At 42.9% G+C, this 20,931-nt stretch overlaps 2 protein-coding genes across 3 annotated transcripts; both read right to left on the bottom strand.

Moving 5' to 3' along the window:
* Positions 1 to 328: 328 nt before the first annotated feature.
* On the bottom strand, positions 329 to 9,135 carry opn7d (opsin 7, group member d). Its single transcript, XM_086123442.1, has 5 exons — positions 4,741 to 9,135; positions 4,498 to 4,660; positions 3,357 to 3,484; positions 2,943 to 3,277; positions 329 to 1,737 (listed from the first exon to the last, which is right to left on the bottom strand). The coding sequence occupies exons 1-5, from the start codon at positions 4,829 to 4,831 to the stop codon at positions 1,273 to 1,275; spliced, it is 1,182 nt and encodes a 393-aa protein (XP_085979568.1). The 5' UTR covers positions 4,832 to 9,135; the 3' UTR covers positions 329 to 1,272.
* Positions 9,136 to 16,251: 7,116 nt separating this feature from the next.
* On the bottom strand, positions 16,252 to 20,674 carry emilin3a (elastin microfibril interfacer 3a). 2 transcript variants are annotated; one of them, XM_086105125.1, is made up of 4 exons: positions 20,523 to 20,674; positions 20,309 to 20,428; positions 18,608 to 19,116; positions 16,252 to 18,495 (listed from the first exon to the last, which is right to left on the bottom strand). In XM_086105125.1, exons 1-4 carry the CDS (start codon positions 20,672 to 20,674, stop codon positions 16,589 to 16,591), a joined length of 2,688 nt encoding a protein of 895 aa, XP_085961251.1. In that variant the 3' UTR covers positions 16,252 to 16,588. The 2 variants fall into 2 exon arrangements, with proteins under 2 accessions (XP_085961251.1, XP_085961167.1); XM_086105041.1 differs by having other exon boundaries at positions 16,252 to 18,508; positions 18,609 to 19,116.
* Between the last annotated feature and the right edge of the window lie 257 nt (positions 20,675 to 20,931).

Genomic DNA, 20,931 nt, shown 5'->3' with positions numbered 1-20,931 from the left:
GAAAAAGGTTTGGTGGAGGTCAGAATTTGTTGTGATGACCCAGAACAATAAATAATTTGTCGGAATCAGCCATCCTTGTCGTTCGCCTAGAACGCTTTGAGGTCCGCGCTGGGACAAATCGAATGCGATCATTCCGACTTCCCACTTTCATTGAATATACTGTAGCATAAATCACGGAACTTCCAAGACATATGGGCCAGATAATCTGATTTGATGGTCCAGTTGTGGCCTTGAGAATGACACGTGCATTTGACAATACATTTCACTTGCACCTCTCCCCACCACTCTAATATAATTACATACAATCTTTATGACCAACAAAACTTAATTAAACAGCCAGCAATAAACTTTATTTGTAATTTAACGTATTTTCTATGCATACATGAAGCACAGTATCACATGAGTGCTTGGTCATATGTGCAGTAGCATGCATGTTTACTTAATACATCCTCAGCAACCCCATTCCCCCATTAACCACATTAAATATTCCTCAAAAAGATAAATAGAGGGTCATGAGAAAAAGTCAAAATGCTTTGAAAATGATTCAGATATTCTTCTCAGTATCTCAGTGCTCACCTACATTTTCTTCTATGTGCCCCCAGTAGTCTAATCACGGAACTCTGATTAATATTACATTTGTGGACTAAGAATTAAGATAATTAATCCCTCTGTTCATCCATCCCAGGGCCTGCAATGCCTGCAATGTCAGGCTTTTACCGACCCCTAACGTTGACTGAAATTGATGTCAAACTGCCCTCTGGTTTGAAGTGCAAAAGTCACATCTTACCGATTTTCTGAGTTTGGCCTAAGGGCAGCGACATTTGTGCATTTTCTACACTGGCAATGTGAAATAATGCCCTGTTCTGAAATAAAGTGATGGCTATTAAAAAAAAAATTGTATATTCAAATTAGATTCATTGATTGGTCAATCAAAAAATAATAATCTACAGATAAATTGTATATTAAAATTATCGTAAATTGCAGTCCTAATTGTCCTACTGGTTTTTCTGCCAAAATGAGAAAGACCACATCCTTTTAAGAAGGACCGGTAAACATACTGGATTTGATTTATGGGGACTGAAAAAAAATATGTGGCGGGCCAGATCTGACTCCGGGGCCTTAAACTTCACATGTGCAGAAATGGCATACTATGAAAGCTGGCCCTCTCGCAATATTGTAAAGTCTTGCAACAAAAACCCATTCCTGGTGATGTCAACATGTGTTTCCGAGCGCCTGTCCTCACTTGTTTGCCTCGTGAGTGAAGGAGCACCACTAGAGGAAGTCAGCCAGTGGTGTGGCGGTGAGCTGGCTGAGTGTCACCTCTCTGTGAACGGATCCAGTCAGTATGCAAGCTGTCCTTTGGGCTGTGTTTATATGACACTTGGTGGGATTGTCAACGCAGTGAAGACATGCCTCACATCTATCCATTTGCTCGGTTGAGAAGCATGTGGAGATGATTGTGTCTTTGTTGCGTGGCGGAGTGGAACCCAAACGTGGACTTGACCCAGAGATCCTCTGCCGTAACGTGAACGTGTCCCTGTAGAGACATTCACGGAAGTTTGGCTTACAGAGCAGGTAAACCGCTGGATTGTAGACGGTGGAGGATTTGGCAAACACAGCAGCCATGGCGAATGCAGACGGAGGAACCCGTGTGGCATCACTGAATGCTGACCACATGGCGACACCAGCATAGGGAGTCCAAGCACCGAGGAAGCCTATACACACTGCTAATGACAGCTGTGGAAAAGAATAGACAGAGGCAGCTATTGATGCATATGCCATAAAACCCATCCATCCATTAATTTTCAACACTGCTTATGCTGAACAGCGTCACGGGATATTGCTGGAACAGATCTCAGCTGACTTCGGGCGGAAGGTAGACTACACCCTGAACTGGTCGGCAGACAGTTGCAGGGCCCATATAGAGACAAACAACCTTTCACACCCACATCCACACCGTCACCGAGTGGGAACCGATCCCACGTTGCGTGTACACAAGTCAGGCGAGTGTACCACTACACCATCAGCGAATTGCTGTTAAACCATATGCAGTAATTCCGCATTTACCATGGGGGTTAGTTTCCAGACTGCAATAGTGATCACATTTTGTTTCACCATCTATATACCGTATATTTGAAAGTTTCTTGCATATAATGCCACAATATATGCATGTGAGTTGCAGGCGTTATCTTTGTCCTCTTGCAGTCGCACTACTACTGTCCTCACATTCTACACTGCAGTATCTGTGACTTTCAACGATTGTGACTTTCAAAGGCAGTGTGTCCTATTCTGGTGTGTGAAGTGGAAGTGAGTGAATGAGGACGTAGCGCTGGCTGGATGTTAATTGGCTAAACTGTTAGCCACTCTGTGCATGTTTAGTGACAGTGTCAGTATTTTGAGGCCATCAGTGGTCCAAAAATGTTTGTTTTAACTGTATTTTGTCACTGTTTTTGAATAAAACGTCATCTAGCTCATCAACCTAATCCATCAACAAATAACAATGTCTGATTAAATCCATGGTGGACTATTCCTAATTTGGATTGTCACGAGAATTCCAGGGTTGTATGATAAGCAAAAAGGAATTAATTTCAAGTTAGTTAGTTCATCTTTGGGTTATACAGACGCAATGTGGTTCTACAGCCAGTCTTTTTGAACGGTATTTATTTGGCCATTGATTTTGCATTTTATTTTATTTGAATGATTCTTCTATTCATTTCATGTGTGCTCTGTATAAATTATGTGTTTAAAACTGAAGGTATAAAAGATCAAATAATTGCCATTATTTTTGCATATTTTGAAGGACAAATAAGTATTATATCAGAAAATATGTTGTTATTGGGGGTAAAAAAAATAAATCCTGTATCCGGCTTTAAGATTTTGTGTATATTGCAGGTCGACTCTCACATGGCTCACAGTGAAGAGACACACTCACTCGCTCTGACCTTGACAATAAGCGAGTGCACATTGGTGCTCTTGGTTTGTGGCGACACGTGCTGCTGGACAGCCTGCCGGGAGCCTCGCACTGTGAGTAGGATGGACGAGTAGGACAGAAAGATGATAGTGCAGGGCAATGCGTAACAAAAGACAAAGAGGCAGACAATGTACGACAAAGCTGAAATCTCGTGGTTGGGCGCATGCCAGTCAATGCAACAGGCTGTGCCGTAAGGTTCTGTGCCGTATCTTCCCCACTGCACCAGGGGCGCCACAGCAAACACTGATGCGTAACACCACACTGCAACCACCAAGAGACGAGCATGTGCCCCAGAGAATTTGTTGCCTGATAAAGACAAGAGAGCGACAGTGAGATGTTTCTCTACTTACTTAAGTTGCTCGTTGGTTGTTCAGCCATTTCTCACCGTATTTTGGAAAGCAGACTTTAAGGCAGCAAACGAAGGAGAGGGCAGTGAGATTTGTTAGGCTGCAAAGACCAAACAGTACACCACACATTGCATAGAGCTGACAGGCAGTCTCTCCAAAGAGCCACCTGTTTGCAGAGGGGACAAGAAAATGGTGCAGACTGTAGGCAGTCGAACTGAAATATTGATTAGCGCACGACTGAAATGGCATTTTTGGCTCTAAATTTTTGCACATGTACACAAACTTGTCACACTCCATCACATTTTATCTTAATCTTACATTATTATGAAACAATTACACTTGTTTCTTTTCACTTTGTGTTGAGATCATGGCCATTAATGTTTGTCTTTGTGAAGTATTTTTTCCTCGTTTATTTATTTAGTTTTTGTTTGTTGTATATTCCATCTGGTGTGCTGTTATGTATTGTTGTGGGGCATACAATAACCGGGGTTCCACTATGTCTCTTTTTGCTTCTTAAGATACAATTTAGATGACATTAAAATGCTGTAATAGGCTCTCTAAAATATGTGCAGAAAAAATACTAGGATACTTTCCTGGATGACTGCGTGTTTTTGTGCAAGCGTTATGATTTGGGGCACTAAAATGTAGTGTTGTATTGTTTTACTTGTACAACGTCACAGTGCAGCATGAAGTGAAAACAAACAAAAAATAAATTTCATCTCAGCAGAGTAAGTATAGGTATGTGTGCTGCATGCGTGTGTGTGTGTGTGTGTGTGAGAGAGAGAGAGAGAGAGAAAGGTGGATGGCCTGCATGCATGCACTCGCAGGGCGGGGCAGCGCTACAAAATCTCTGTGTCGCAATATATTGAATACTCCAGTTACATAGTGACTGATTTTAAATGCGTCGGACGTTGACTTCACTATCTTGATGTGTGCGGGTTTCCGAAGCCTCTGGTTTTGTGGCGTTTAAAAACTTGAATCGCGGCCCGCGCTGCGGTGACATCGCACATTACAACCAATCAACATGCACGCAAGATTTTTGCTTCCGGCTGCCAGGGATCCACTGTATCTGTGGATGAAACCTGATATCTGTAATATCGTTTTATATCAACTTTTTGTTTCAGATAAAGCTTTTTAGTTTGTACAGTATAAGAGAAAGAGAAAGGCTCAATGACATACCTGTGTGAGAAAGCTGACGGTATGGCCAAGGGGAATAAAATGAGCGTCATCCCAAGGTCACTGATTGAGAGATTGATGATGAAGAACTCGGGCGGCTTTAGGCTCGAGCGCTTGTGATGGGCAACAAGTAGCAGAATGCAATTGCCCAGGAGGGACAGCACACCTGGGAGGGGGGAAAAAAAAGATTGTTCACGCATGTGGACTTATAGACCTCAGCTAGGGACCATCAAGGAGTTTACTCACAATATAAGATGTAGAGCGAGCCCATGGCAAGATCATACTCCTTGGAGATAGTGGAGGTAAACACAGCTGATGTGTCTGAAGCATTTCCCATCTACAACATTGGCACACTGATGAGTGCATTTGGAACGAACACATGCACACGAAACGCACGTAAAACGGCAGATATCAAACAATTAACTCTCAAGTTCACTGTGAACATTTAATCGTCAGCAAAGCTATTCCCGCTTTGATATACTCACTTTTAAACCGTGTGGAATCAAATGCAAAATAGATGAAAAAGTTCGCATTACTGTACCAAACTAATGATTTTGGAAGATCTTGAAGGGCAAATATAAGAAATGACTTCCTTCCCGCAAGAGTTCCTTTGTAAAGTTATGGTATTACAAAGAACGAATGGATTTGTTGACTTTTTTGTTGTTGTTTTTGGCAATTTGTTGAATGGATGAATTATCAGAATTCAGAACCTTCTTCACCAAAACACTGGAACTCTGAAAAAGGTTGTTAAGTCTTTCCATTTACAGTGTAGCCTTCGTGGAGGTCTGCGCTTTCAAAATCCACCTTTTAAGTCATTGTTGATTCTATTATGAGGCACTACGATAAATAATTCTGACTACCTGATCAGCCGGGCATTGTAAGAATAACTAGTATATTTCACTTTCGTGATGTAAACAACTGCCGCTGCAGCAAATTTGTTTATTTGGTGCAATGAAACATGATAAGACATGGCTAGAAATGACAAAAGCAAACACATGCTAACATTGGCTTAGCTTGTTACTGTGCCTTAGCATTGAACACAGCCGTACTGTGTACCACGATCTCTACTTTGCTGCAGCATGCCATGATCCTCCTGTCTTGTCTTGTCAGTGTCTTCTATTGCCGCAAACAAAGTGGAAATTGCTCTTCAGCGCATTTGTGCACTACAGACGGATGGGAAATTAATTGGACATTTCAGAGGACACCATGTATGCAGGGGACAAATGCGTGGCGATACTTGCAGTACTATTCCAGAGTATTAAAAGTGATGCAAGTGAGCACGCCAGTCAAATTTTGAAATGCCACTCTGTCTGAGTGGCATTAAAACGCAGAAAAATGTTCATTCCCCATTTTAATGCCTCCTGAGGGCACTGTTGTGTCTCGAGGTGTTTTTAATACAGTATGCGTTTTTTGTAGACTTGGCATAGACAGCATCAATCTCATGAGTACCCGGCAATCCAATCCGGCGATCTACTGTATATGTTGTACGCCGGATGATCTGCGATGCATCTTGATGTCTGTGAGAGTGAAGGAGAAAAATACCTCAAGGGTGGGGGCGGAGGGGGGGGGGCAGATGGCAAGGGCCTGGAAGAGCTCGAGCGGCTCAACTGTGCCTTTGGCCCACTCGGTCTGCATTTAGAGGCTGAGCTGTGATGTTGTTGTTAGCCAACCAGCAAGCCAACAAGGCTGAAAAATGCTTCTGTTCAACCATAGAAGTATTTTTATTTACAGACCTGTCTTATCTGACTAAAGCTGACAGTTAGGTTTGAGGAAAAGATTGGAATGTCTCCTGTTGTGATTGCATTTACATTTACCCGCTGCATGTCAGAAAAGTTTGTGATGTTTCTCTATTGACAATTGGTTTTATTTATTTGCATTTATTTAACTTTTATTTACACAGGTAAGCCAATTGAGAATGGTAGTAACAACTACTCAATGATTTGAGAACAAATCAGTTGTCAAATTCATTGACATCTATGGCAATAATCAAGTAATTGTTGACAGACCCTGTTGAAGTGAATATTGTCCAAACCCTTAGAATTTCAGCCTCTCAACAGTAAATGTACTCATATTTTTGTTGGTCTCCATGAAGCAAACTGATTATATTTGTGTCTAATCAAAGTACGGTATTTGCAAACATCTGGTTTTACTTTGACTCGAATCGGATTTTGACGCAGCAGAATGTGGAAGAAACAAGTTTTAATCATTGGTGTTTTAAATAGAAATTGTGTTATTATTTTAGTTGTAAATACAGGAGTTCATTTGTGTCTTTACATATGTAGAAAAGCTGTTCAGAATGTGAATTAATTTATCAGTAGTAGTGGCACCTATTTTTTTTCGACACCCTACTTTCTCACTCTGCCCACCTGCTCCCTCTTTTTAATTTTTAATTTTTTTTCAATTAGCATTATGGGCTGCGTCAAATGTAATTCATAGTATATGGTGGGCCACTGAAAAATGGATGGTGGGACGCAAATGGACCCTGGGCCATAGTGTGGACGGCCCTGTCCGAGTGATAGAGAAATCTATGAGCAAAATGGTATCATGTTTAAAGTTTCATTTCATTTGGGCATGTCTAGACGTTTGGGTGCGTATTCAGCGCCCCCAAATGCCTGTGCACAAAGGTGTCGGCCGTTCGGGCGGAGGGCTTTTTGAAGTCCACAGTAATCACGTCAAAGCGAGGGGGCGGACAGATGGAAGAAGGCTAGACGCGGTCACAAAGTGGGAAGAAACAATTTGGGAATGAAGTGTTGTGGAACATCAAAAGACGGTTTGGGAAAGGGCTGTCGCGCCCAGGCGGACATTTGTCATCTGCGAAGACTAGAGACGGCTTTTTCAGATCCTAATTTTTAAATTGCTTGAATTAATTTATTATAAAATATAAAAAAGAATCATGCAGACACTAATGTGAAAAATATGCACTGTTTTATTTGTTTTTTCAAAAATTAGTCCTTTACTTAGTTTCTCTGCGTAAAGCTACAATACTCAGAACAAAAATATTATCTAATTTAAAGTGAACACACACACACACACACACACACACACACACACACACGCACACACACACACACACACACACACACACACACACACACACACACACACACACACACACACAGAATCCCTCCAAAATATATTTAAAAAAAACAACAAACAAAACAAAACCAAAAAAAAGGATTAATTATGACAAACTCTCAAGTGCCTCTGTTTTGGGCAGCTGATCTGGTTTCTTCTGTTAAAAATGATCTGTCCTGTTTTGGAGAAGATTCTTTCAGAAGGGACTGATATTGCAATTAAGAGTCCACATCCAGCACCAAGCAGCAACAGTTGCATTAGGGGCATTGGCACTATGATAAATTTCATAGAATAGTTTTCCTTGCAGACTCTACATTTTGCCCTTGTTTTGTCAGTAAAGTTCATATGTGTCCATTTAGAACGCCTTTTCAGGCTGTCCCTTATTTTCTTAACTATTATGAGTGAGCATGTTCGTTTTGTCTCTCCTCGCTCTGTTCATCATCACAATCATGTGCAAGTGAACGATGTCATGTCGTTTTACTTCAAAGGGCCAGCTCGAAGAATTGTTTTATTTGCGACCGACATATCATTACAAGAGAGAAATAGAGCAAGAGAGGGTACTATGGTTTCATGTGAAGTCGCGGTACAAAGTTGTCGTACCCCCAAGGCTAAAATGGAGATGTATTGGTATGCCGTATTGGTGCGTACCGTCCCACTTAAAGCACTGTGTCTATTCTAATTCCAAGCCTGAAGGGTAAAGGCAACAGCCACAAATATGTCCTCAGCATACTGTCTCATCCGCTTCCTCTTCAAACATTATATAACCACAGCATGATCAAACAAAAAATAAATTTCTCTCATTGTTCATCGTGAAGCTGCTTTCTTTTTAGATGTTTTGTTTGAAAGGCATTGTCTTTTCAAATTGTCATCAGGATGAGCAGTTATCAAGAGAGAGAGAAATAAAGGTCGTGTTCCTCAAAAGCTCACAAACATGCAAATTACATCTGACCACTCATGACGCAGTGACCCCTGGCAACTCCCACATATAGGACGACAAACCTGATGCTCCAACTCTTGTCACTGCAGCACTCTGTCTGAAAAATGGCAAAATATAGCGGAGACAATAACTTGCACCTAAAATTACAGTAAAGCAACACCAAGCGGCGTTGCTTGTGCAAAGAGGCAGTCTCAATAATATTGTCACTTGTCATGGCGCCGTGATTTGTGGGCTTCCAATACTTTACCATCCATAGTAACCACTTTGTAATTTTGAACGTTGCTTGACCTTCAGTAAACACATGAACACAAGGAAAATAGAACACAACTTCTGTCAGTCTGTTGTCAAAAATTATTATTGCAGTTCCAATGCTGAATGTAATTGATGTGTTCCTTTGCCGCAGTCTGAGGTGTAGGGTTTAGAATGCTCAAAGTATTCGGCATCAGTGCCGCTTACCTTCCAGGGAAGAATTTCTTGTGCTCTGTTAAACTCATGGAGGCCCACCGCAGAGCAGGACACTGGACAGGAGCTCCAGTTAAACACTGAAAAGGAGATGGAGAGGGCCACCTGGTGCCACGCAGAGAGATAGAAGAGGGAGAGCTGGAAAAGACACACTCACACACATCTAGGAGGCAACTGGACGCTCTCATGTATGACAGCGTCATTATTGTGGAGGTGCACTAAGCGCCAGTCAGACGCTCTGCCTGCCACAGAGAGAGAGTAATGAATGGAGGGTGGGGGGAGAGTTGAGGGGGCGGGTTGCTCATTTTCCAGGCAAGCTCCAAGTGTGGCTGATGACTCAAACTATTGCCCATCATATTTACTTTATCCATCCGAACACAATTTTGTTCTGCCATACTCGTTGTATACCGTGGTCACCGTTACACGTGTGAATCATGCATCATCAGAACAAATGTTTGTGTGGTCATAAGTGGAGTGTGTTACCCACTTGTATGAGGTTTTCTCGGACACTGAAAGAGGAAAAACCTGCTGTTTTGCATTACTATGTGGCACTGGCATTAAGACAAGATAAGATAACCTTTATTTGTCCCACACTGGGGAAATTTTCAGTCTACAGCAGCAAAATTGGGGGGGAAGAAAAAAACTAAACAAAAAAAAATATATATATTTTTTTAATTAGTGAGGTTCAAAATCTCTCTCTGAATATCAAGTAGAGTGTGAAAATTGGAACAAGTGACAAGAACTGATCCTCCAATTTTGCATACATATGCACATGTAGGAGTCGCTGATGGTGTAGTCAAGTGGTACACTCGCCTGACTTGTATGTGGGCAGCGTGGGATCGGTTCCCACTCAGTGACGATGTGTATGTGGCCGTGGATGGTCGTTTGTCTCTATATGTGACACGTGACTGACTGGTGACCAGTTCAGGGGGTAGTCTGCCTTCTGCTCGAAATCAGCGGGGATTGGCTACAGCAACTCCACGCGACCCTTTTCAGGATAAGCGGTGTTCAAAATGGATGGATATGCACATCTAGATTTTTAATTATGGTCATAATAGCCCAAGGATTAAAAACCATAGAGCAGTCATTTTTGGGGGGCAAAGGAGCCACTGTGAGACTGCCCCCTCGACTGCGTTAGTAACACGAGTAGTTTTGCATTACCATGACAATTGCTGTTCGTGAATCCTGGGAAAAAGTAAAATCAACCAATAGATCAGAAATGGGGCACTGAATAGCGGATAATAATAATAATAATAATGCATTTTATTTAAAAGCGCCTTTCATGCCACCCAAGGACACTGTACAGGCAATAAGAAAATACAATGTAAAAATTAGTAAACGAGATATTATATAAAAACAGGACATAAAATCATAAAAACATAGGAAATGGAAGAGCTATGTGTTGTAGGCAATTCTGAACAGGTGTGTTTTTAGACGGGATTTGAAAGTGGAAAGAGGTGTGCAGTTTTGGAGGTCCGGAGGTAGGTTGTTCCAAAGCTTTGGAGCAGCGTGACTGAAGGCTCTAGCTCCCATGGTGCTCAGTCGGGCAGGGGGCACTGACAGGCGGAGGGAGGACGAGGATCTGAGGGAGCGAGAGGGGATATGCACCTGGAGAAGGTTGGACAGGTAAGGAGGGGCCAGGTTGTGGATGGCCATATCTGTATATAGAAGCAGTTTGTAATTGATGCGATGTTGAACAGGGAGCCAGTGGAGCTGTTTGAGAATGGGGGTGATGTGCTGCTGGGAAGATGTTTTTGTGATGATGCGAGCAGAGGCCTTTTGAACGAGCTGGATTTTATGGAGGGACTTTTGAGGTAGGCCGAAGAGGAGAGCGTTGCAGTAATCAAGGCGGGATGTGACAAGACTGTGGACAAGAATAGCAGTGGTGCGGGGGGTGAGGGAATGGCGAAGTCTGGTAATATTGCGGAGTGATGGTGTTGATATGTGAGTGGAAGGTGAGCATGCTATCCAGGATGACACCCAGACTCTTAACCTGGGGGGAGGGGTACACTAGAGAGCTGTCAATGTTGAAGGAAAAACTGTTTACTTTGGATAAAGTGGATTTGGTGCCAAGAAGGAGGACTTCAGTTTTATTAGCATTTAATTTAAGAAAGTTTGTTGTGAACCATATTTTGAGTTCAGAGAGGCAAGAGGTGAGGGAGGGGGGTGGGAGTATGGAGTTTGGCTTGCAGGAGAGGTAGAGCTGGGTGTCATCAGCAAAGCAGTGAAAGTGGATTTTAAATTTGCGGAGGATATGGCCAAGAGGCAGGAGGTAGGTGATGAAGAGAAGGGGACCTAGGACAGATCCCTGTGGTACACCTGTGGTGACTGGGGAGGGCTTTGAGGTGAAGGATTGGAGCTGGACAAACTGAGTGCGGCCAGGGAGGTAGGAGTGGAACCAACTGAGGGGAGTGTGGGAGAGACCAATGGAGGAGAGTCTATTGAGGAGGATAGGGTGAGAGATTGTGTCAAAGGCGGCGCTGAAGTCTAAGAGGATGAGGATGGAGACTAAACCGGAATCAGATGCTATGAGGAGATCATTTATAATACGGATTAGGGCAGTCTCTGTGCTGTGGCGGGGGCGGAAACCGGACTGAAAGGCTTCATGGAGAGAGTGAAGGGACAGGTGGGAGTGGAGTTGAGCAACAACAGTTTTTTCTAGGATTTTCGAGATAAATGGAAGGTTGGAGATGGGGCGGAGGTTATCGAAATTGTTGGGGTCAGAGCCATGTTTTTTCAGTGTGGGGGTGATAGCAGCGGTTTTGAGGAGTGATGGGACAATACCAGAAGAGAGTGAGGAGTGGATAATAGCAGATATGAGAGGAAGCAGGGAAGGAAGGCAGGATTTAACAAGGGATGAAGGGAGGGGATCAAGCTGGCAAGTGGTGGGCTTGGATTTGAGTATGAGGTTGGATAATTCAGCAGTCGTGGGTGGAACAAAACTGGAGAAGAAATGACAAGGAGAAGAAGGTTCAGATGGGGGGGGGGGGGGGGAGCAGGCAGATTTTGATGGAGTTGGTAATGGATCTAAAGGATTTTGTGATTGAAGTGTTCCATTATGGAGTTGCAGGTTGCTGTGGAGTACAGGTGGAGGGGGAGAGAATTTGGTGGCCGGAGGATTTTGTTCATGACGGAGAAGAGAGTTCTTGAATTTCCTTCGTTGGAGAGAATGAGGCCGGAGTAGTAGCTGGATTTGGTTTGTGCAATTTGGTCCGTCTATTTAGTGATATGGGTAGTGTACATGTCCTTATGGATGGTGAGACCGGTTTTCTTATAGTCGCTCGAGTTGGCGGTTTTTTGATTTCAATAATGCATGAGATGGCCGCTTGTCACATTGCAGGTGATCCGTAATTGAAAACATTTGGTTGTTGTCAGCATGTACACTGGGACTAATCTCCAAGCTACAGACAATCTGCAAAAAAAGCCCTATGGTTTTTTGTTCGGAAAATATGTTCATTGATTAATAGCCTAAGCATTTATTCTTTCTGGCCATTTGTGTGTTATTGGAGCAGTCCAACTCATTTGGCTTGCGGATTGGCGATGACATCACACTCACTGGCTGGAAGCAAAAAGTGTAATTGGCGTGCAAATTGAGTTCGGCTGTGTGTGTCAATGGTAAAATGAATAGCACCACACAAGTCGACTGTAAGTGCCTCGTTTGCAACAGCCGGTATTTGTTGAACCAGATGTGTTGTAAGAGTGATGTTTATGAGCAGATGGGGGCATTCCGATAGGAAGGACAGAAGGTCTGTCGGTCTTTCATTGTACATTGTCGGTCTTGTATTATATTGATAAACATTTTTGTCAACTTATCTGTCTCTACCCTTGGAGAATCCAATTCTGTTCAGGAGTATTCCGGAACACCTAAAAGGTATAAAATTACCAGTATCGGGAAATACATTTTTCTCCACATCAATCAACTCTAGTCCAGTGAACTATATTAATTTACTATACACTTGCGTTCACACGGCAATTTCTGCGGCCGTGCAATATGATAGTAATAATACAGAAATAAAACATGCGCATGCGTAAAGTGTGCTTCCTTTTCCCCGCCTTGTTTGTGACATATCGAAAACCATGGTTTGAACTTCTTCAGACAAATCAACGCTGTGGTCTATCAGACACGGGTAAAAGGATTGAGAGAGAGAAAGGAAAGATGGCGAAAGTACAAGAGAGCACGAAAGCAATACCCGTATGTAATCAACTCTTCTCACGCATAGCGAGTCTACCCCTGTCGTGTTCACACGTCCCATTTTATATCGGTGCTGCCCCGCAAACTAGCATTTACTCCAGAGTAAATTTTTAAACCATCTCCTGAGCAGAGTTAAATTTGCTCCGGTTTAAGCTGTTTTCAGGGGGCTATACCGGTAAAACTTTGTACGTGTGAACACTCTATGGGGGGTAGCCCCGGTGCTACACCGGAGTAAAGGTTGCCGTGTGAACACCCCTAAAATGAGTTTATGTTTTATTTTTGGTTCATTTTTTTGTGTTTGACTTGTGTAAAAACATTTTGAATACTACAATATTATCAGACATGGCCTGATTGACTTCAATAAATTGACCTCTGACGCGTTGGCCAAAAATATTTGTGGTTTGTAAGGTTTGTGTTTGAGTAGTGAAGATATCACCTATAGATGTTATATGTTTAGCTTAAAACTTTGTATCATAGACAGGTCGACTTTGACTATTAGGTCTCTGTCCTGAACATCCGCTACTTAAAACAAAGAATGTAGTGTGAAGCTGGGGTCCTATTTCCCCTTGAGTGATTAACAGCCCCCCAAGTGTTTTCTTTTGCGTCTCCCACCTTGGGAAAGTTCCTGAAGGCTGTCAAGTTCCCTAGAGGAGGAACTCTTGTCTCGAGATTTGTGCACAGCAGATGTGGTCTGTACTTTGTCAAAATGCCAAGATCGAACTACATTGACCTTTCTTTGTTTCTGATTTTTACATAAGGGGAAGGACTGCCCGCCCCTAATTAATATAATTAACATACTATGCCTATATGTACGTGTGACTGTAGTTGCTCGGGGCTTCCTGATGAAATCTGAGACTCACAGGAGCCCGAATCGATTCGTGTTGTGCCCTGAACGTTCAGTAAATCATCTTGCAAGAACTTCTCCATCTCCAGCCTCTGACTTTTGCACATCAACTCAGCCCGAATCAAACGAACGCGCGGAGGACCTGGGGAAGTGGAGAACGGTCAAGGGATCCCGCCGTGTCGACAACAACACGCTTCCCCCTGTTTGATCATCCTCCAACAATAGCCCTGGAACAGAAGCAAACCATTAAAACAAGACACTGCCAAATCTCGTCGGTACTCTCTGAAAAAACACAGCTGCTGAAAATGAAGTATAACAATAACAAATGGGAAGTATAGCTTGGGACAAAGAGCAAAATTATCATGTGATTATTCCAAAATGATCATCTGAAAACATAATGTCAAATTTGACTTGGCTTCCACACTATAACTCCAGTAGAAAGCATTTGCAAAGTAGCAAAAGCGCTGTGTCATCCTACTTTATCGTATACCGCCGCCCGCATGAAGCCATCTAGCTCACAGGCTGACAGTCATGGAAAGCTGCTTAAGGGAACACAGACTCTCAAGCTGAGCTGTGATGCCTGCCTCAAAGAGAAGGGCTGTCATGTAAAAAACCCCGAGCGGGGTCGTGGTCCTTCTCAGGCCACTCACTCTGACACGTCGAAATGAGATGAATGTCACATAATAACAATCACTGGGATGGCAAGAAACTGGAGGCAGACGGTTTTCAACACATCCACAGTCGGTTCACATTTTAATAAAACCGTTGTGGGAGTTCAAAACTTGTGGGTGTCATATTTTTGCCACAATTGCTTTATGACTTCAGAGAAATGTTTTGGGGATTGCTTGGCCAGTGTAAACTGAAATGCAGTTGTGCTTTGATTTATGGGTTTAATTTGTAATTAAAGCCCAGGATTATTGAACAACATTCCCCAATTCCTCAGCAGTTCATGGTGTTTACGTCAGAAACAGCATTTTTCATGTCAACCTTCAAATGTTCCATCAGATTATGATAAAGGATTAGTGTGAGCAGAATCGCTGAATCTCTGTTGGTGCACTCTTGGGTCGGGGCATGTTTAACCAATCGAAGGTGAGGTCATACTCATGCTTATCTGTGAGCGAACGTGCAAACTGTCCATCCTCCAACCGTCACCCTAATGAGGACAAAAACAAACACTGAGGGCACTCTTTGCAATGATTCACCTTTCAAACCATCTCAGTGCTGTGTGCTCCTTCCCATATCCTCTGTCTTCTGCGCCTGTGCCAGATTTGGGTTTTGTACTTTGTTTGCATGGGACGGTCAAAGACTGCCAGTTGGGCCGACAGCGCGACGCAAAAATGCTGTCCTTGGGTGTGCAGGGAATAGTCTCATCAAACATCTACTTGGAAACTAATAAGACTGTATTGTTGTCGTTGTGCTGTGAAATCTTTGATGAACTTTGCAATATTTAAGACATAATGAAAAACCCCCGATAATGGTTGTTTCTCTTGCTCATGCTTTGAATTGTTTATGCTGATCAAATTTTTTTTAAAAAGCACATAAGGGAAAGATTGCCCCTCTCCTAAGTCTCTTGACGACCTCTATTTCCTTTGGTCCTTTGTGACATTTTATTGGATTTCTTTCTATTCTATTCTATTCTGTTTACTTGATGTCACAGATGGAGTGAGTTCATTCTCCACAAATCTGTCATTCTAATAGTTTGTCTGAAAACGATTCTGATCAAGGTCATTTCAGCCCTGCGTTTGGAATGCGGAACGCAGTTTGCACAACTCAGGGGCTGGAAAATGGATTTGGGCACAAGATTACTACTTTACTGGACCGCTTGGGTGTACCTTTGAAAATTACTCCAGTTTATTATTTTCTTCTGGAACGCACAGTCTTGTTTTTTTTGTGGGGGACGGAAGGGTTTTATATGTGCTCTGCAGTAATGTCCAAATAAAAATTATTTCCCTCTCAATGCCCTCTCGTAGAATGCTTACCTCCTTGCATCAGAACTTGACAGTGTAATTTTGTCTCTCAAAATCGGTTTCTCTTGTTTCAGAGACAAAGACTTTTATTTTGTTAAATACATTTTCACCCCCAAAACATATACAATACAAAACCTTTATTTCCTTGTTGTCCGACCCCAGTCAAGTCACAAAAGATGAGAGATTCGGGGATACGAAAACAAGGAACGTAATACAATTTCCGATGATATAAAAAGAATTGTGTAATTTAGCCTCCATGTAAGAAATATAAAAACTAGAACATCAAATAAAAAAATTAAATAACATATACAAAGACCTTTCTGCATGTAAACAGCACAGGAACATACATTTTTGTTCAAAATGGGTGTTCATGACAACGAACAGACTTAGCACCTTCACAAGTCAAGTAAAAAAAATGTTTGGAACACCAACATTAGGAGTGCAGTCACTTAGCATTAAATAGTTTGCAGCGACTTTTGACTGGATGTCGGTGCAAGTTGGACCTCTCACAAAAACATTGACAAGAAAATAAAGAGGTGTTAGTGGACTTCCACAACTCCAGCAGAATATTTGACCTTTATTTTCTTTTTATATAATTTATTTCTGTATGAGCAGAACTACTTTGAAGTAAACATGTCCGTGGGTTGTGACTCTGGCTCGAAATTCTGTTGTGCTGACTCTACCTTGGAGGTGCAGTTTCTGATTTCGTGTTTCAGCTCAGTCAACTGCTGGGAATGGTTGGTGAGAGTGCCATTGAATTGCAGGAGAAACCCATTCGATTGTCTATCCAGCTCCTCCCGAATTCTCTCCAGATCTTCAGCTAAATAATTAAGAACTTTACACTGGTCCTCCACATTAGCGACACGACCACCGACCTCTGTCACCTCTTTTTGTACCCCAATAGCTGTGCTCCGACAGCCTCGGACCTCGTCAGCGAGCCGTTTCTTCATTTCCTGCAACTCCGTCCTGAGCCGGCCCAATTTGCGCTCACCTGCCCCAAGCATGGAAGCCTGATGTCGAACCAGCTGGACCACGCCCTTCATCTGTTGGGCCAGACGGGACTCTCTCTCATGCCAGGAGCTGTTCACTCGTCCCACCTGGTGGACTACGGTCCCCAGTGACTCCTGAATTCCTTTCAGGGTGCGGTTGACGGCGCGAACATTGAACTTAAGGATCGTGAGCTCGCCATGTTCTTTTTCTTGCTGCTCTTTGTCAGTCATATGCCTCATGATATTCTGTAGCGTGATGTTGAGGCTGGTCAAACGGTCACTTTGCCTATCTAATAATCCCTGGACATTCTGATCCTCTGCCAGACCAATATTTGAAGACGAGGAGTCCCCTTGAATGGCCAGGGGGGGTTCGGATGAAGAACAGGAGGAAGAACAAAGAATCTCCAGGTTGCTCAGATGTTTTTGCACCCTGTCCACATCCATCTCGAGTCTCCCTCGGAGGGACTCCAGCTCTGTCTCCAGGGTCGGAACAGCATGTCCCTCCAGGAGTGCAGGAGCAGTGGCATTTCCCAGTTCTTCCAAAGCTATCAGTAGGCGTCCCTCTAGTTCCCTCAACTTGTCCTCCATTCTGGCCTCCAGGCCCTGTCCTGTCTCAGTTTTGTCTGAGGCGCTGCTCCTCTTTTCCAGTTGACTAGTCAGGTTGAGCTCGGTCTCTACATATTTAAGGCGCCCTTCCAGCATTCCCTCAATGTGGTCTTTATGACCTCCCAACTCTACTTTTAGGTGTTTCTGAGACTGATTGAGGCCCACCACTGAGGCTTCCACCAACTGCACCCTGTCACTCAATCCACTCACAACAGCGCAGCAGCTTTCTATTGTGCTCAAATGATGGACCTGCGCCCGGAGGCTCCTAATCTCTGTCCTTAGGTCACTTGTACTTTCTTCCAAAGCATCTTCCATTTGTTCCTGCCTTTCAACTTGCTCCTTCTGACACTGACGACGTGTGTCTTCTGCTTTCTCCTCACATCGGCCCACTGCACTCTCCACACGCTTCTCAAATCCACCAAGAATGTTAGTCTTGGCTGCACTCAGTTTGGCATCCAAATGCTGATCTGTAGCCTTTTGGTCTTTCCTCTCAAGATGTGTGGAGTCAGATCCTGTGCCTCCTCTGCTGGATATCTTTTCTAGTGCTCCATCATGTGTCATTACTGTGGCTTTGAGCTCCTGAAGCTCTGCTGTCTTGGCTCGCAGCTCGGTCCTGAGCTTTTCTACCCTTCCATTCAGTTCTGTAAGCCCTGAAAAGACGTGTCTGCCGTCAAGAGTGCCAGCATCAAGATCTCCCCCAGGAATCTCTACAAAGCCAACTGTGGAGGGGCTAGAGGCTACGGGAGGAGCAGAAAGAGGACTGGGGGCAGCAGTGAGCAGAGCTGTCAGCATCCTGTTGGCATCCTCTCTTAGTGATACTCGAAGGCTCTCCTCCAGGCCATTCACAGTCCCCCTTAGGGACTCCAGTCCCTGGTTCAGACGTCGTACATCCTCCTCAATTTGATATATTCTCTCTTCTGTCGCATTTTCTAGAGCCAGACCAAAATAATAAAGAGAAAGCCTTAGCATTATAACAGTGTCAGTTACATTCGTTACAATATACACATAAAAGCAGCCCGGATCGGTATGATTTAGGTTTACCTTCAGTTGGTTCGCCATTGCTCGGGGCAAGAGTTACTTCTGGACTATGCTCCACTGCTCCCTGGTTATGGTCATGCTCTTGTTCATGCGGAATGTGATGTTCTTCGCTGTGGTCCAGCATGGGCTCAGGCCCATCTGGATATGATTCGAAAGAGGTGTCTGGATAGCTGGAGGATCTCGGCAGTTCAAAGTTATGCATTGAATAAGAGTTAAAACCATTGGTGGGAGGTCCTTTGGGTTGATTCCATGGGTAGGCTTTCACAAGAGGGTTGCTGAGCGGGCCCTTGAAAATGGAACCCTGAAACATGGGGCTTTTGTATTGTGGCCCCTTGAATTGTGGGCCTCTGAATGGTGGACCTTTAAATGGTGGCATGCTTTTAATGGAATCTTGGTAAGATGGTGGTCCCTCCATGCACCCATAGCCAGAGTAGCCAGGACAACAGCGCCATTCCAACTCAGTGACTGTTTTATGCGCCACCTTATACATTGGTTTGTAGATTAGGCGGTACCTGTGGAGAAAAAACAATTTGAAATTACTTACTTTGGGCTTTTCCTTCTAACAGGAAGTATGCTATCATTAATCAAGTAGGTAGATGCTTGTATTAAGTGGTGAAAATAGCTCGAGAATAAACCTATTAACTGATTTGAACATTTGAATTGTCTGAAAAGTGGTGTAAAACTCAGATTATTCATTGACGTTTTATGGCATTATGTCACCTCAAGATTGAAAGTCTGAATTTTTTTTAAACAAAGATGAATGAAAATCGTTAGGTTACATACATTCAACCAAGTCTGTTTTGTTGAAATTGATTGCTCAAAGGAACTGGTCAGCCACAAAGGTAAATGTGATCTATTTTGGCTTATTATAGACATTGATGTGGACAGCTGGGGCTGACAACGTGCTGGTGATGTTGATGTGTCCTACCATTTTAAGCAGTGACAACATAATACCTTCATAATTAAACAGGATTTGAGGGTGTTGTGTTAATGTTGTTATGTGAAGGCATATGATGATAATATAAGGTCCAGTATAGCAAAATGAATGATGAGGTGTTTGGCAATTCAGGCAAGTTGGTGATCTTGGACATGTGAGGCTTCCACCAAATATGTATAACCAACAAGAAAAAAAGTTCAAACAAAACAAGAGGAGCATTAATGAGGGTATGAAATAAATTCAACCATGTCACAGCCATACATGGACGTTGTTGTGGAAACTAAACACGGGTGGAAATGTACGACGTCCTCTGTATTGATATGTTCAGATTTGTATGGTCCTATGTGTGGTTGAAATAATAAAGATGCAAGTTACAAAAAATGAAATAAATTCAACCCTAATGAAAGAAAAGTATAGCGTCACTGTCCTGTGAAAGACACTTTGTCTATTTTTGTCATTTAAAAACTTTTCTACCTTTATAGAGTGCCCAAAACATGGACACATGCCTTTAATATAAAAATCTGGGGGAAAAAATGGACAAAAATGGACAAATGTGTTCTTCACAGGACAGCGACAATAGTCTGCATGCTGCATCTATGCTGCGACAGCTATTTGTACAGAGTGTACTGAGTGGGAGATTACTTATTGCCATACTGTAATGATGAATGATACGTACAGTATCAATATGTACACCGTGAATGAAACTTCAATTGATTTGCATATAAATGTATAATATGCACAACACATCGTAAAATAACATCACTCACATAAGAGTTGGACATTTTTTATGCCAGGAACACTTGTTGTACTCAGCTTTGACATATGGGGCTGCACCATCTTGCAAAGTGAAGGACACTGTCTTTTCGATCACATAAGCACAGTGGTTCCTTTTAAAGCGGGAAAGAAAGGTGGAAACATATTGTTAGTGAATTACGATTTGAAGTATTGTAGACTTGACAGGTGAGAGAACCATAAGCTTACTTGTGTCTGCTGGTAGGTTTTCCCTGGTCGTGGTGCTCAATCAGTCCAGCTCTGTAGCTACTGTAATGGAGCGGTCTGTATGACTTTGCTTCTCCAATTGACAAACACAGCATCATTGCTACAAAAAGAATTGCGGCCACTAAAAGATTCATCACACAGTATGCAAGTAAAAATGCCCCGAGTAAAAATAAAATCCAAAATCCTCATAGATGAAAATATCCTAAAACTCCCCTTCCATCAACTTGATGCAAGGCCAAATCCCAAAAAGTCTTCATACAAACTCTGTCTCTGCACGAGGACTTTTTCAATGCGCTGTAAAGCAGAAAGCTAACCTGAGAATGCTGGCACTGTACATGGGATTGCCTGCGATGAAGTGTGTCAGCACACTGACTGTGACGGTTGCCACTAA

This window comes from Hippocampus guttulatus, chromosome 1 (genome assembly GCF_054856545.1).
Source record: "Hippocampus guttulatus isolate MCC_2025c chromosome 1, RoL_Hgut_1.0, whole genome shotgun sequence".
NCBI classification, from domain to species: Eukaryota; Metazoa; Chordata; class Actinopteri; order Syngnathiformes; family Syngnathidae; genus Hippocampus; species Hippocampus guttulatus.
Note: the sequence above shows the minus strand (reverse complement) of the source record. Positions and strands in the feature narration are given on the sequence as shown.